Source organism: Strix uralensis, chromosome Z (genome assembly GCF_047716275.1).
Source record: "Strix uralensis isolate ZFMK-TIS-50842 chromosome Z, bStrUra1, whole genome shotgun sequence".
NCBI lineage: Eukaryota > Metazoa > Chordata > Aves > Strigiformes > Strigidae > Strix > Strix uralensis.
Window position 1 is genome coordinate 88,633,763 of NC_134012.1, and position 14,657 is coordinate 88,648,419.

The window sequence follows — 14,657 nt, forward strand, 5'->3', positions numbered from 1 at the left end:
TGGGCATTTAGCGCCGCAGGGGCCAAGGGCCGCTGCCCGCCAGGCCGCACCACCGCGGGCGGGGCGGGGGGGCGAGGCCCTGGCGCTGCCCCGGTACCGGCCGACATGGCGTGGGGGCTCGGGTCGCTGCTGTGGGAGCGCAGCCGCCGGCTGGGCAGCGGTAAGGGACCGGCGCGGTAAAGGCAGCGGCTCGGCTCGGGCGGAGCGGCCGTCCGAGTGCCGGCGGGACGGGGCCAGCCGCGGTCGCCCGGGCGGTCGCCCCGCGGGGCGGTGAGGGGCTGGGGCGGCTCTGCCCGCGGTGGGGACTCGCTCCGCCGGGAGCAGCTGCGCGGAGCCGAAAGCACCCCCAGGCCTGGGCTGGACGGGGGGGGGGCCTGGCGGGGGGGTCAGCGTATCTCCCCGAAAGCCCGCTGTCCTGCGGGGTTTTGATTGCTGCGCCCTGTTCGTACATGGGGGCGAAGGAGCATTTTCGGTGTGGCTGTCGATCCCGGTGAAAGAGGCCCAGTGGCTGAACTTCTCTAACTTACCACTGGACTGGACTCTTTTAGATGATTAATTCATTAGTGCTGTCAGCAGTTGTAAGGGAAGTGACAGTGTATGTAATGTATTTCAGGAAAATTTATTCTTCATTTTAATTTTAGTGTGTTTCAGAAATTGTTTAAAACCTTAGACATTTAAAAATAAATGCAGATAATGTTAGGGGTGCAGGAGAATGTATTTCAATTATAGCGTTTTCTGATACCTGCTTAATTACGCTTCCAGTTAAATGAAAGGTAGGACAGTGTGATGTTTTTAGGGTTTTAGAATGAGGACAGATGATGGCGGTGATAGTTGTCAGGGCCCTGAGCATACCTTGTCCACCCTGAGCAGCCTCACCCAGGGCCTCTACCAGTGCCCCGCTGCCCAGGAGCCCTGTTTCAGCTCAGCCCTGAGCCTTCAGCCCCTGCCTCAGCTGTGCCACACGTTCAGCCTTGCCACCAGTCCAGTCTCTGGCCCTGTCTCTGGATGGACCTTGGACCTCAGTTATAGCCTTGTCTCCAGCCCTGTCTCTGGCCCCATCTACTGCTGCTCCTGACTGGACTCCCTGGGCAGACCCTGGACTCCTCCACTTGTGTGGGGCACTCTCAGTGGGTCCAGCTCTGCCCACCTTGTTTAGGACTGTACACTTGTCCCTGAGAGCACCGCCAGGGCTGCGGTCACCCTGGGCTCCTGGCTCACACCCTTGTAGAGGTTTCTTGCTCTTGCTGCTCCCAGATCAGAATTTGTATTAGAAACTGGGCTTTGGAGTTTTTTTAAGTCTTTTTCTGTCAAAAGTCCCTGTGAAACTGTGAGTTTTAGCTGGTAAGAGAGAAACACCTTTTTTTTTTTTAAATCTACATATATTTTGCCCTTACAAAGATATTATTTTATTCCCCCAAAAAAATCTCTCAGACAAAAAAACCAAACGAAACCAAAACTTGCTTTGACCAGTTTGTGTGTTCTCTGAACAAGCTTATTGAGAAACTCTTTCAGATGTGCACTTTGATAAGTGTTTGATAATTCTCTTACTGTTTTGTAGTTGCCTTTAGGCTGAAGAAATGGAAGAGCTCTGTCTCCACACAAGCAAAAATGCCTACTTGCAATTTTGTACCTGAAAAATACAAAGTAAGTCATACATACTACACTGAGTTTAAGTAAGGCTGCATTACTAGATTTGAGTTATAGACTCATCTACTATAAATAGTCAATGCATTAAATATGATTATACAATTTGGTTGTTTGGGCAAAACCCAATTCTGTTACAACCAGGATATAACCTGTAGATGTACCTGTGTGACAGTTCTATAACTTATGGCTAAATTGTTGATTTGAAAAACTTTGAGGAAGGGATAAGTGCAGAACTGCAGTCTTATTTCAAAAGCTGAGTTTCAGAGGTCTGTAGAACCCTCTGTGTGCCAAAATTTGTTAAAATGTTCTTTGATCAACTGCTGTAGACAGCTGTGTAATCTGTGTGATCCACTACAGCTCCATTAGTCTGGATCTTTAGAAAGCATAAATGGATACTGACTTTTTTTATTCCTTTTAGTCCTATCCGTATGAACGTATGCAGAAGATTCGTGAACAAAATATTTCTCCTTCACTGCGAATGTATTACAAGAAGCCATTGTTGCTACATCAAGGACATATGCAGTGGTTGGTTGATTATGAAGGGCGAAGATACCTTGATCTCTTTGCTGGAATTGTCACTGTCAGTGTTGGTCACTGTCACCCGTAAGTATGTTACTATTTGATTTATGCTGTAAAATACAGGAAGAGATACCTGTGTCAGTTTTGTTCTTTGTTAATCTGTGACACTGTAAGCCTAAAACCAGAATACAATTCACTGAATTGTCATGTATTACTTATATTAAGGTCAATTTCCACTGTGTTTTGAAGAATTCATTAATTTTGTCTGCTTGTTCATCCATCTGGCAAATGGCGCATTCCTTTTCAGAATGAATAACAGGTAGGTGTGTGCATTTATGAGTGCACGTGTGTGCAGAATTGAATCCCTTTGTCTGTTCTTGTGCTACGTGCAGGAAGGTAACTGTGGCTGCTCAGAAACAGCTTGCTCGCCTGTGGCATACCGCTAATATCTACATGCACCCATCAATCCATGAGTATGCTGAAAAGCTAACTTCTCTTCTTCCAGACCCACTTAAGGTACTTTTCTTCTGATAGGAGCAGGGGCTGGTGAAGGGGGTGTCCGTTTATAAAAAATATTTAATATAAAAATATTTAGTAAATGGAAGTGCCATGATATCTGTGGGGAGAAAATGTGTATGGGGACCTACAGACTGTCAGATAAAAAGAGCATGATGTCCCTCAAGGCCTTTTCTTTAGGCCCAGTTGTAGACAAGCATAATATCCCAAGCTCCTGTTCTGTTTGTTCTCTCCCTCCAGTTGTTGCTGTGAAGGGTCATTGCCAGCTTAAAAATTACTGAAGATGTTAACTATTCTTATATGTAGCCAACCTTAATTTGCTTGATTTCATGAAAATCGACGGTGAAGAGTGTTTGACAGTACTTTGAGTACTGAGCATTACTGAAATTTAAATAAATAAACCACATAAATGTCACGTTTCATGTACCCAGAAACAGTAAGAAAAATATGGGTTTTGTTTCCAGGCAAAATAACCTGGTGATAAAAGGAAATTGGGCTAGCAGAAGAGTGTGAAGCTATTGCAATCTTAAAAATGGAAGGAGAGTTAAAAAAAAAAGCAACAAATGTAAAGCATCTGCATAGTTCTAAGCAGAGAAGAATCTCAAACACTTCTGGAAATTAACTTTAAAAGTGATAACACTAGAATTTGAGCTATTTGCAAATCTCAGAACTTGTATTCAGGATATCCCCTTAATCCTCATTTGTTCCCAATAAGCAAACTCTGCTTACCTTTTCTGTTCCACAGTTGTGTCTGTGTATGTCACTCCTAGTAAGTAACATGCAGGAACACCGTACAGCCCTTTTCACTTGGGTGAAGGTTATTTCTGTTCAGTCAGTCATGCTCAGTTTGACCCAGACACTTTCATTTTTCTTTGAATCACTGTTCCATCTTAGGAAAACCTAAAGACTCCAACTCTCAAAGATTTTTCTGTACTCTCCCTGAGTAGATCAGCTTGATCTCAGTTCTCATCTGTAGTGTACGGGCAACACTAAATTTATTGTGGTGAAGTCACCTTCTGGTCGTGGTATGTTATCACTCATAATGTTACTAGGTGATGTGATCTGATGCTGAACAAGAGGGTGGTGATTGTGTGCTGTACTGATCATAACCCTTCTCCTGTAGGTGGTTTATCTAACCAACAGTGGGTCAGAAGCCAATGATTTGGCTATGTTCATGGCAAGGCTATATACTCGTAACTTCGACATCATCTCTTTCAGGTAATGTTGATAGATCTTTACAAAACTTTTTTGTGTATGTGATCACTCTCTATATGCCTAAACCAGGAAAAAATAGAGAACTCTTTAACCCTAGATCTGCTGAGGAGAACGCTATAAAATTATTTTATTTGACAAAGAGGAGTAAAATGGAGTTGAAGATTTGGTGCAGTATATTAGGACTGGTTTGCATACAAAACACAACCTGTAATTTTTGCTTTTGTTACTTAGAAGAGGGTCTAGTCTCTGTGTTCAGGGAGTGCTTTGGTGGACCTTTGTTCAGGGCCAGAGCAGGCTTCAGCAATTGATACCTTCTTCCTTCATTCCACCCCTGCAGTGTCCCCCTTTGTGAGGGTACAAAGGTACCTCTGGAAGGGCGGTGCAGTGGACCACAGCAGGGAACTTCTCTGGCTGAAAGCTAACTGGGCAGAAGGATTTTTTTGCCTTGTTTGTTTTGCTGCCTTATTTTTCTGCCAGATCCCTGAACCGTAGTTCACTGCAGAGGTACGCAAACAGCTCCTCTGGCTTAACGACAGAGGTGTTGTAGGAGTGAGTGCTATGTAAGTACCAATGTAAGCAGTTCTCTTAACTATGCATCCCAGGTGGCCTCAAATATTAGAATAAAAGGCCTTGTTATGAAGAGCTTTATTTTTCTGTTATTCTGTTCAGCAGAACATTGGGTACCCACCTTGCTTGTACATTCTCATTAATGAACTTTTGATTTGTGTATAAAACTGGCAGAAAACCACTACGTAGTTTAATAATGGGCAGCATCTGTTGGAGAGAGCAGTGGTTTCTAAGATTCGAAGAACAGAGATGTTTGCTCGTTAGGGCTCAGGTGCTACAGCAGAACTTCTGAGGCACTGTCTGAATTGCTGTTGGTCCCAATCATTGTTCTTTTCTCCTTGCAAATATTACCTCACAATTTTAACGTTTGAAATTTCAGGAAACCAGTGCAGATGGGCGGTCATAGATCTTCCAAAAACAGACCTAAAAATGGCAGTAGGAATCTTTTTGTTTTGTGTGTAACAATACACATTTTCCCCAATAATTTGAGTCTCAGAAGTGTACCTTCTCAGAACTAATATTGCTAGAGTCTCTTCTTGGAAATGAATGATGTTCATGTGCTTTGTTTGTTTGCACAGAGGAGCATACCATGGAGGCAGCCCTTACACACTGGGATTGACGTCTGTTGGTCTTTATAAACACAGTGTTGCCAATGGCTTTGGCTGTTCAACAGTGAGATTTTTACTATTTTTTTTAATAATCTGGGTAACAGATTTATTTGAATATTTCAACAATTAATATATTTTCTATCCTCAAAGTGCTTTGTGGTCACTAACTAACTGCAGTGTAGCTGTTCCTGCTGTGTAAGCACAACAAGAGCCAGAGTCTCCTTTCCTTCTGTGCATAGTTAATCATGCCAATTTGCAGTCAGGACAGCCATAACACTAGTGGTCATGATTTACAGTTCTTTAGTCATGGTTGATGCTTGCATGGAAGTCTATGTAAGGTGCAAAATAGGAATGCTCAGAACCCCTTTTCTCAAGTTTATTTTGGCAAATCTGTGCAAAGCTGCTTTCAGCTGGCCTGAAGTAGATCCTCCCCTGGAATGGAAGAAAGAACCTATGATGTGCCTCATTTCAGCAAGACAGGAGACATATCTGTTAAGGAGATCCATTGAGTCTAAATGCCTTTGAGCAGATGGGAACGACTTTCTGTCTACTAGAAGCTGGCACTGGCTACTGATCTGCCCTGGTAATAGCTCAGCCACAGCACTGGCTGTAGGAAGGCTCCTTTCTAGCAGCCTCCCAACCTGGCTCAGTAAATGAGTTGCCTAAAGTCATGTGGTATTTCAGCAGCAGTCAGGATTAGATGGCTGGAGTTTGCAATTTCCAGCCTGTAATTACTAAATTTGCCTGCTTCACCATATTTTGCAGATTTTTATCACACTTTGAATTATTGAAGTACTACCAGCAACTCTAAAAATGTTGCTATTAATCTTAAATAATTTAAGACTGCTGACTAACTTACAGAACAAAACAAAGGAAATAATCAATTGAGTGACTATTGCTGGAATAGTCTAAACCCGTTGGTTCCAAAACCATCTCTGTTCTACCATTTCTTGAGGGGGAAGTTTGGGGTTATTCCACAAGTGTTCTTCAGACAAGTGGCTTGAGCTAGGTATGCCCTTTGACTCTTAACAGACTTTTCTGAGCTTTTTTCATTAGTCATCCCTAAGTATGATCAAAACATCTCTTAGAAAGGTGTCACGAAATCTGTAGCTGTTTCTCTTATGCTTGACAGACAATGTTACCAGATGTTTTTCGTGGTCCATGGGGAGGCAGCCATTGTAGAGATTCTCCAGTGCAAACTGTTCGAAAATGCAGCTGTTCTGAAGGTTGGTCAATGACAAAATAGTATTTGGCTTTTAGATTAGAGAATGCTAGAAGGCCGTGGAAATAGTTTATATTTACCTCCTCAAGAAAGGTAGGCCTCTAGTTAGGATTTACAAGGGCAACCAAAGAAAATATTGCAGAGAATCTCAGGCACCTGCTTCCCACTGAGTGCAGGTGACACCTCATATGCTCAGATTTCTTCTTAAAATCCCAGCCTTTGTTTCCAGCATTTGTTGTGATCAGCTCTGGAAGCTGTGGAACTCAGTTTAGCACATCTGGAAGAACAGAAATGTTGATTGGTGTTTTCTACTGCTTCTGAAGTTTTGACAGCTCTTCAGCTTTTGTTTTGGAATCATTTGAATAGAAAGGACAACCTGGAGCCAGTGATAGGCAAAAAGTCTTATATGAGGCAAAACATACCATATGCAGCACAGTGTGTAAGATCCTCTGCTGCTCTCCTGTTAACAACAATTACAGTGTTTTTTTCCACTGTTTCAACAGGCACTCTTTAGTATTTTAATTCACAAACACACATAACAAAATGTTTTCTTTTCACTTTGCTGTCCCTAGTGAATGGGAGCATTAACTATACTAATTGCTCTGTTCTTTTTTTCGGATACGCAGCTGTATTCTCCAGAATCCTCATACCTGCACTAACCTAACAATTCATTATGTCTTATGCTGATGTTTATTAAACCCTGAGAAAGTGTCTGCTTATTCTTTCTGCTGTGTAGGTGATTCACAAACACTTTCTCTAACCTGCAGCTTACTGACTTGTATAATGTGTAACATCTTACTGTCTGGCAGCTTTGCCTTGCTGTTTTCAGAGTGGCATTCCTTAGGGTATATATGGTTTAAGAGAAGATAAGGGACTCTCTCCTTTAATGTTTAGCCTTTTATTGTGTATTTCAGAGGTGATATTGACCATGCAGTCAAATAATACTTGTTGCTTAGAAGAATTTACATTAGAAATTACTTAGAAATTTTACATTTTGAAGCTACTTTTGTGTCATTTAAATTCCCTTTAAACTATTCCCCCTGTAAACAGGTGTATGTCATGCAAATGACCAGTACATTGAACAGTTCAAAGATACTCTGAATACCTCGGTGCCAAAGACAATAGCTGGATTTATTGCTGAACCAATTCAAGTAGGTAGTTTGCCATTTGTCAATTGTGATAGCACAAATAGTGTGAAACACTCAAATCTGATGTACTTTAGCTACATCCTAAGCATAGTCTTGTGCTGATTTTTATTAATTTTTAATGCCTTAAACACCTTAAATATTTGTAAGAATGGATGCACTGTCTTAAAGTGTCAACTTTTGTCACTGATTTCAATGAAGCTACCATTTTGCTCATGAAGTTAAATTAAACAGATTCGTGATTAAACATACACATTTTTTCTGCACTTAAATAGCGAGTATGATGCATGCTATTGTTTAGTTTCTAATACCATCTTCCAAATTTCATACTGCTTTTCTCTTTACTATTTCTGTAAACTTTAACGCAATTCCCCTTCCACGTCTTCCTAGCCATGTTGTCCACTACATTTTTAGCAGCTCTCCAGCAAGTGGTGGCCACAGAATTCATTCTTGTGGTGCTTCACCTGTTTCAGAACTGTTGTGTATGTAGTTCTTCAATAGGAAAAATGGAGAATATATCCTGGGAACTGGAAAGGAAAAAAAAATGTGAGAATTGTGACCATAGAGAAAATTGGAGCTGTTCTCTGGTTTTGCTGTCTTCTAAGCCTTTGCATACTTAAGTCTAAGAAGCTATTGCAGTCCGACTGTAGAGTGGAATTTCTGATCCAAATGAAAACTGGCAAGGTGAAGAGAAATTGAGGAAACAATGTTTTAAACAAATTAACCAAAGAAGAGATGTGAATTCTCTGGTTAACTTTGTCATCAGACACAGTTTCTCGGTTTCTCAGAGTGTATGTTTTCAAGGTACTTCTTTTGGCAGTTTAATTGACTCTGTCTTGCCATGATCCAGTTTACAGTATGGCCTGACAAACATTTATACCAGCACAACTAACAGAACAGCAAACCGCCCTGTGGAATGGGAGTGAGTGACCTGAGCAGGAACTTTCTGAAGCAGTTTCACTGCTGAAGCCAGAAACTTGACACAACAGTCTTGCTATTACCTGAGGACTGCTGATATTTTTTCTTATTGTAGGACAGTCACACAGTGAAACTCCTGTTTCCTTGTCTGTTCCTGAAGACACTGTCTTTTTTGTCTTGGCAGGGTGTTAATGGAGCTGTTCAGTACCCAAGAAGTTTCTTAAAGGAAGCTTATCAGCTAGTACGGGAACGAGGGGGCGTTTGTATTTCAGATGAAGTGAGTTTTTTTGACATAAGACCTCTGGAGTTTGGGGTACCTCTGGAAGTTATCTTAAAAGAAGCCGAGTGGACGCAGTCTGGAAACCTGGAAATAATCTAAATGAAATGCTGTACACTTCATAGCTTAAGTTTAACACAGTGCATCTTTCCAAGCATAGGAGCCTCCCAGTTTTTACTGCCTTATTTTGCTATGTGGTATTCTGATTTTAGACATGGGTAATGTTAGTAGCAGACTTCACTCCTTACCTTTTGGGAGCAGTAAAGTTACACACATGTGCAGCTAATAAAGGCCAGTTGTGATATGATGTTTGTCACAACAACGCTTTCTCTTATGAGTGTTGTTGACATATATAAACTCTAGAAGGGAGCTGATTGCTCTACCTCTGCAAATACATTTTCTAGATAGAATTTGCTTAGCTAAAGCTATTTTGAAATAGTAGCAAATGCTTCAGAGTGACAGTGATACATACCTCAAGCAGAAATCAGCAATCATGGTTGCTTTTGAAATGTGATAAGCAACTGCATTTCCTCTCCATTTTGAAATGGAAGGTGCATCTTATTTGTGCATTTCAGCATACCTAAGACATGCTGACGTATTATCTATTTCATATGTGAAAGAAAAACCTAGTTACAATAAATAGTATTTTGTGCAAAGCCATCTGAGTAAGAATCCTAATACAAGTTGAGTCCAGATGTAGTTGCAGTTTAATGCAAATCAGTAACAATAGAAAGACAAGAAAAAGAAACCATATTGTAAAGTGTGAAAAAGTGATGAGGATTTCTCTGGATTTTCTTTTGAAAGGTACAGACAGGATTTGGACGGACAGGCAGCCACTTCTGGGGATTTGAAACACATGGTGTAGTCCCTGACATTGTTACTTTGGCAAAAGGAATTGGTAATGGCTTTCCAATGGCAGCTGTTGTTACAACAAAAGGTATAAGTGTTCTATTCTGCTGGATTTAAAACAGAGCAATTACAAAATATGCTATGCAATAATTACTCCCTGGAGAGATGTGTGTTCAAGCAGCTGAGCTTTATTAATCATCCTTATCTCAATCTATCTTTTGACAAATTAATTAGATTCTCATTACTCACTTGTTTAACCAAGTGCTGTGCTATACCAGTGCAAAGCTTTATTTAAATGGGGTTAGTTGTATAACTGAAGCAGGGATGACTTTGTGAGTCATTGGTAGACGTGAGAATAGATCCTGGAAGTCCTCACTGAATTTACTGTTTTACTAATCAATGTACTGCAAGTATATAAGGCAGAATGTTAGCCAGCTACTTGATTCCTACCAATGACTGCCTGAATCTAGTGAAGAAAATACGTAGATGTCAGTTTAAGGGAACAAATGACAGCATATGTTAGAAGTATGACTTTTTAAAAAGAAGTCTGGTTTTAGCATCTTCTAGACACTATAGTTTTTTTGCAGTAGTCATATTTTGCACAGACTACTTGCAGGAAAAAAATAAAATCTTCCTACTGCATTGTCTCCAGTAGAATCAGGGTTGAAGCACAGCAAATTTAACTTAACAGTTAAGTTAAAGCAGGCGGATACTGTCACCAAATATAATACAACTGTAAGAGTAATCAGTGTTGTTCTTTTTCTTTTAGATATCGCAAGTTCCTTGGCTCAAAATCTTCACTTTAATACATTTGGAGGAAGCCCTTTGGCCTGCGTAGTTGGAGCTGCAGTTCTTGATGTAGGGAGAGCATTATATATATTTATATATTCCACACTTTTTCTTGTAGCAAAATACAAAAAATATGTTTATTCTTACTGTAAAGTTATATGTGGACAATTTTTTAAATAACTGTATAAAATGCATAAACATATGCATGTATTATGCATACATGGCCAATGTGCACTATGTGTAGGAAAAATTCCTACTTGGTTCCTTGCAAAATTTTCATCCCTCAGGCAAGAATAGGAGTCCTCTGATTATGTTTTCAGAATCATCTTTCTTTGTCTCCCTTATATTATTTATTTTGTTAATAAAAATGTAGGAAAGCATTTTCTCAAAAGCCGTAGCTAACTCTTTCATAGGACTATGCAAATCCCCAGCTAAACCAAATTTATTCTCTGGCACATATGCTTAACAAAATTTTTAACTCCACAGCTTTTACACTGTGCCTAAAAAGCCTTAACAACCAGCTAGTTAAAAATATTTAAGGTCAGAATTCCTTATGAAAAAAATCCCTTATGAAAAAGACAAATCGAAAATTTGCAACATATTTCACTTACTATCCAACAGAAAATCAATCAGTGGGCAGTAGGTCGCTCTGTAATTTTTCTTGATCGTGCACAGACCATTTGTCCATGAATCTCACTTCATTCCAGCAGACCCTTTCTATGCATGTTACTTTCCTGACCTGACCCTTTGGGATTTTTTTTTAAGCTATTTTATAAGATGGTTGCTCATATAAATAAAAATATTTTAAAAAAACAGTTTACAAATAAGAAGGTCTGAACCCATGTTTTGGATGTTTTTGCTCTGAATTAACTTGGAGCCTGGATCTGAAATAAGTCCAAGGAGGTTTTCAGAATCAGAAATAGTAAAATGGAGATGAAAGAAAAGGAAAAAAAAGTAAAAAGGATAAACACCCACTGTAACTTCTGTAATTGTATTTTTTGTTTTTCTCATGTAAATTTTCTTAATGCGAATATTAAGTTCATAAAATGGCTTGCGTGTGCCAGAGCTCATAGTTGGCTGCATGTCAGAACTTTGATTAAGGAGAGTAGAGTAAGGAAGAAAAAAAAAATGGTGATTAAAAAGCATGGTGTTGATAAATCTAATTAAAAAACTCAAGTTGTTCCCTAAAAGGCTGGGTAGTACACATAGGTGTGCCTTGTCAAATTGTATTCTTCTCATGATACTGAGGAAGAATTAAAATATTTCTGATAAGATTTTGAAAATAATCCTGCTGGTCAGGTATTTTTCAGTTATGACTACATGTAAACATGAACTACTGGATTATGTTTATGGAATAATAAGTAAAATGTGGAAAATGCCACAGGAACATGAAAATATTGTGTCTTCTGATGTCATTAGAGGACTTTAAGAGAAAAAAAACATAAGGATTGTTGTAGTGAAGGAACATGGTCTGCAAGGAAGTGAGATAAACGTAATGTGTCGTCAAGCTAAATGGGGATTAAGTGACTGTACTGGAAGCTTTTACTGCAACACTGTCACAGTACATCATTTTAACCAGGCTATTGAAGAAGATGGTCTACAAAAAAACTGTGAGGATGTGGGAACATATATGCTACTGGAGTTGGCTAAACTACGGGATGAATTCGAAGTTGTGGGAGATGTCCGTGGCAAGGGACTTATGATTGGAGTAGAAATGGTGACAGATAAGGTTAGTGATTTACTTCTTCCTTTTAATTTACAGTGCCATTGAAAGTTTTGTCACATTTTATTTCAGTTGAAATAATAGGAAGACTTTCTATTAAAAAACAGCTAATGGTGAGAAAACATTGCTCTGGCTAAAAATGATCCAGAACATTCCAGCATTTCAAATATTTCACAAGCTTTGAGTAAACAGTGAATTGTGTACCTTAATTGCATAAACTCATCTTAGAAAGCAGATAAATTATGCAGCTAATGTTTTCTGCCAGAGATGGCGGTGGGATTTACTGGAAAGACTGGACTATACATCTCTTTCATAGAAGTGATTTAGAATATCTAAGTGAAGTTTAATGTTCACTTTCCTTAGGACAGTCGCCACCCTCTTCCAGCTGAAGAAATCAGTCAGATCTGGGAGGACTGTAAAGACATGGGGGTTCTGATCGGAAGAGGAGGACTCTACAGTCAGGTACAGAACCTCTGATTCTGCATAAAGCTTATTTTCTGTCCTTGTGAACTACATTCTGTTTCCCTCAAGCTAAATTAACTTTAGTAAATAAACTAGAAAGCATATACTCTTAGGAACTATCTCTGTTTAATTTTGCTTATTTTATAAATCGGGCAGGAGCTATTTGATTCTTTTCAAGCATGCTGAACTAGCTCTAAGCTTTGAGTTTTTCTTTAGAGGGACAACTTCCCCTAGAAAAGCAATAATATTATAGTCTATGTAAATCAGAAGAAATCAGCAATATTCAGGCCTGCTAAGTCTTTGCTACTGTTCACTTTATCACCTGACTGTCAGTACAGAGCAAGGTTCGTTCTACTAGTTCTTACAGAGCTGGTAATATTCTACCTGTATGGTAATTTTTCCATTAAAAAAAAGGAGTTGTTAATAGCAAGTTCAGCAACACAGACAAAAGTGAGGATTGCATGTGAAGGGGCATCAGCCCCCACCAACTGAAGATGCACCATGCTGTACCCAGGGTGCTGTGTGAGTGGTTTCTTAGGACATGCGAGTTAACAGCAGAGAATTGCCTCAGGGCTGGGCTGGTCAGTGAAGCCCTCTGACATAGAGGAAGCAGCGTCTGTATGAAATACATGCAGGATGCCTAAAATAAATAGGGTGCTGCGTCTGTCACCTCATCGGTTCTTCTGCAAGTCACAGACCAGAACACAGGTAACAGGCTGCAGCTCAGTGTAGTAAAATCTGATTCTGTGTCACAAGACTATCTGTGTTAGCTTCAGTGGGGCTGTGGGTGGGAAAGAATATTATTCCACTCTTGCTGCATAAAGTCCTGTGATATGATGACAGAAAAATTTAAACTGAAAGTTTAAGACTCTTGTGGAAGTTAAATACTCTTGGAAACATTATAATATAGATCAAACGTTTGGATTAAGAATCTACATTCTTGACAAGTTGAACTGTGCATATATCCCTTCCTGATCAACATCCATTCAAGCTATAGTAACTAACTGAAGGTTAGTATTTAGTGATTATTTCATAATACATTATCTTGGAAACCTTAAAAAAAGCCTGTAATACAACAGCAAACCAGCTGACACAACGCAGGATGCTGCCACTCTCAACAAATACTACTTTTTCCCTGTGGCAAAGCTGCCAGAAAGGAAAATACACCCATGTGTCTGTTCTTAATACAAGCCCATCTGAGGTTTTATACTAGCTCTGTCTGGAATAACAGAGCCACAAACAGGACCTGCTCTAGTCAGGTCTCTTTTGGAGGCAGTTGCTTTGTCACAAGAGTGCAGTGGGGAGTTGGATGCAGCCAAGTCCAAAATTGCCCCACTTCAGAGTGCATTGATCAGAAGCCTCAGTCCCTGCTCTGCTGTTCTCCTGTGATACTATTTTTCACATTTTTGGTTAGATTTCTTTGCATAGAAGGTGAGTGCTGACCTAGATGGGCTGCTAGAAACTACTTTTTCCATACAATTTTAATTTTTTTTCTCTCTTCTCAGACATTTAGAATTAAACCTCCTATGTGCATTAATAAGAAGGATGTCGACTTTGCTGTGGAAGTACTTCGTACTGCTTTACAGAGACACATGGAGAGAGCAGCTGCAAAATAGACATGATCTGCTTCCTTACATGGGACGCACACAGAACCCCTGACCCTTGCCACCCAGACCTAGCACTAATCTACACTGGATTAAGAAAATCATAGTCTGAAGATGAAATACTTGTTCAGTATTGTAAAAGCAGTCTGACAGATCCATTGTTTAATAAAGAATACGCTCCAATCTGTTTTGTAAACATACAGTTCAGTTCTACAGTGGTGGTGTGTGTTAGCTGCACACCTATTCTAATATTAGCTTAAAAAACCCTGATTGGATCAACTGAGTATCAAATGAAGAGGCAGACATATAGTCATCTTCCATCTATGAAAGTCGTTATCAAAATTTGTTATTTTTCAGAAAAAGTGAAGGGAAAATTAGTCCAGTTGCTTTGGGGAAGCACATCGTTTGGACTCTGTGGCATCCACAGTCCCTTGGGGGTGGTACCAGCGCTGCAGTGGAGTGCCGCCCCAGCCCTGTTCCTCTGCGCCACCGTGCTTGCTGCCAGTTCTTTAATTATCTTTCCACAGAAGCACCGCCAGCTCCCCTGTGGCTGAGCACTGGTGTGCAGTGTTGCAGAGCTGCCTGGGACCAGTGCA

The 14,657-nt window shown here is 40.1% G+C and overlaps 1 protein-coding gene across 1 annotated transcript; it reads left to right on the plus strand.

Annotated features, from left to right (window-relative positions):
* On the plus strand, positions 1-14,244 carry AGXT2 (alanine--glyoxylate aminotransferase 2). Its single transcript, XM_074855523.1, has 14 exons — positions 1-160; positions 1,559-1,644; positions 2,066-2,250; positions 2,559-2,682; positions 3,806-3,900; positions 5,043-5,136; positions 6,205-6,298; positions 7,345-7,445; positions 8,542-8,634; positions 9,439-9,571; positions 10,253-10,341; positions 11,852-12,001; positions 12,359-12,457; positions 13,963-14,244. Exons 1-14 carry the CDS (start codon positions 106-108, stop codon positions 14,071-14,073), a joined length of 1,509 nt encoding a protein of 502 aa, XP_074711624.1. The 5' UTR covers positions 1-105; the 3' UTR covers positions 14,074-14,244.
* The last annotated feature ends 413 nt before the right edge of the window (positions 14,245-14,657 follow it).

What these genes read in the sequence shown, in the direction of transcription:
- AGXT2 (XM_074855523.1), top strand. Translation starts at nt 106, where the DNA reads ATGGCGTGGGGGCTCGGGTCGCTGCTGTGGGAGCGCAGCCGCCGGCTG. An exon ending in TTCTTCCAGACCCACTTAAG is followed by an intron (nt 2,683 to 3,805) that starts GTACTTTTCTTC and finishes CTTCTCCTGTAG; the next exon opens with GTGGTTTATCTAACCAACAG. An exon ending in AAAATGCAGCTGTTCTGAAG is followed by an intron (nt 6,299 to 7,344) that starts GTTGGTCAATGA and finishes CCCTGTAAACAG; the next exon opens with GTGTATGTCATGCAAATGAC.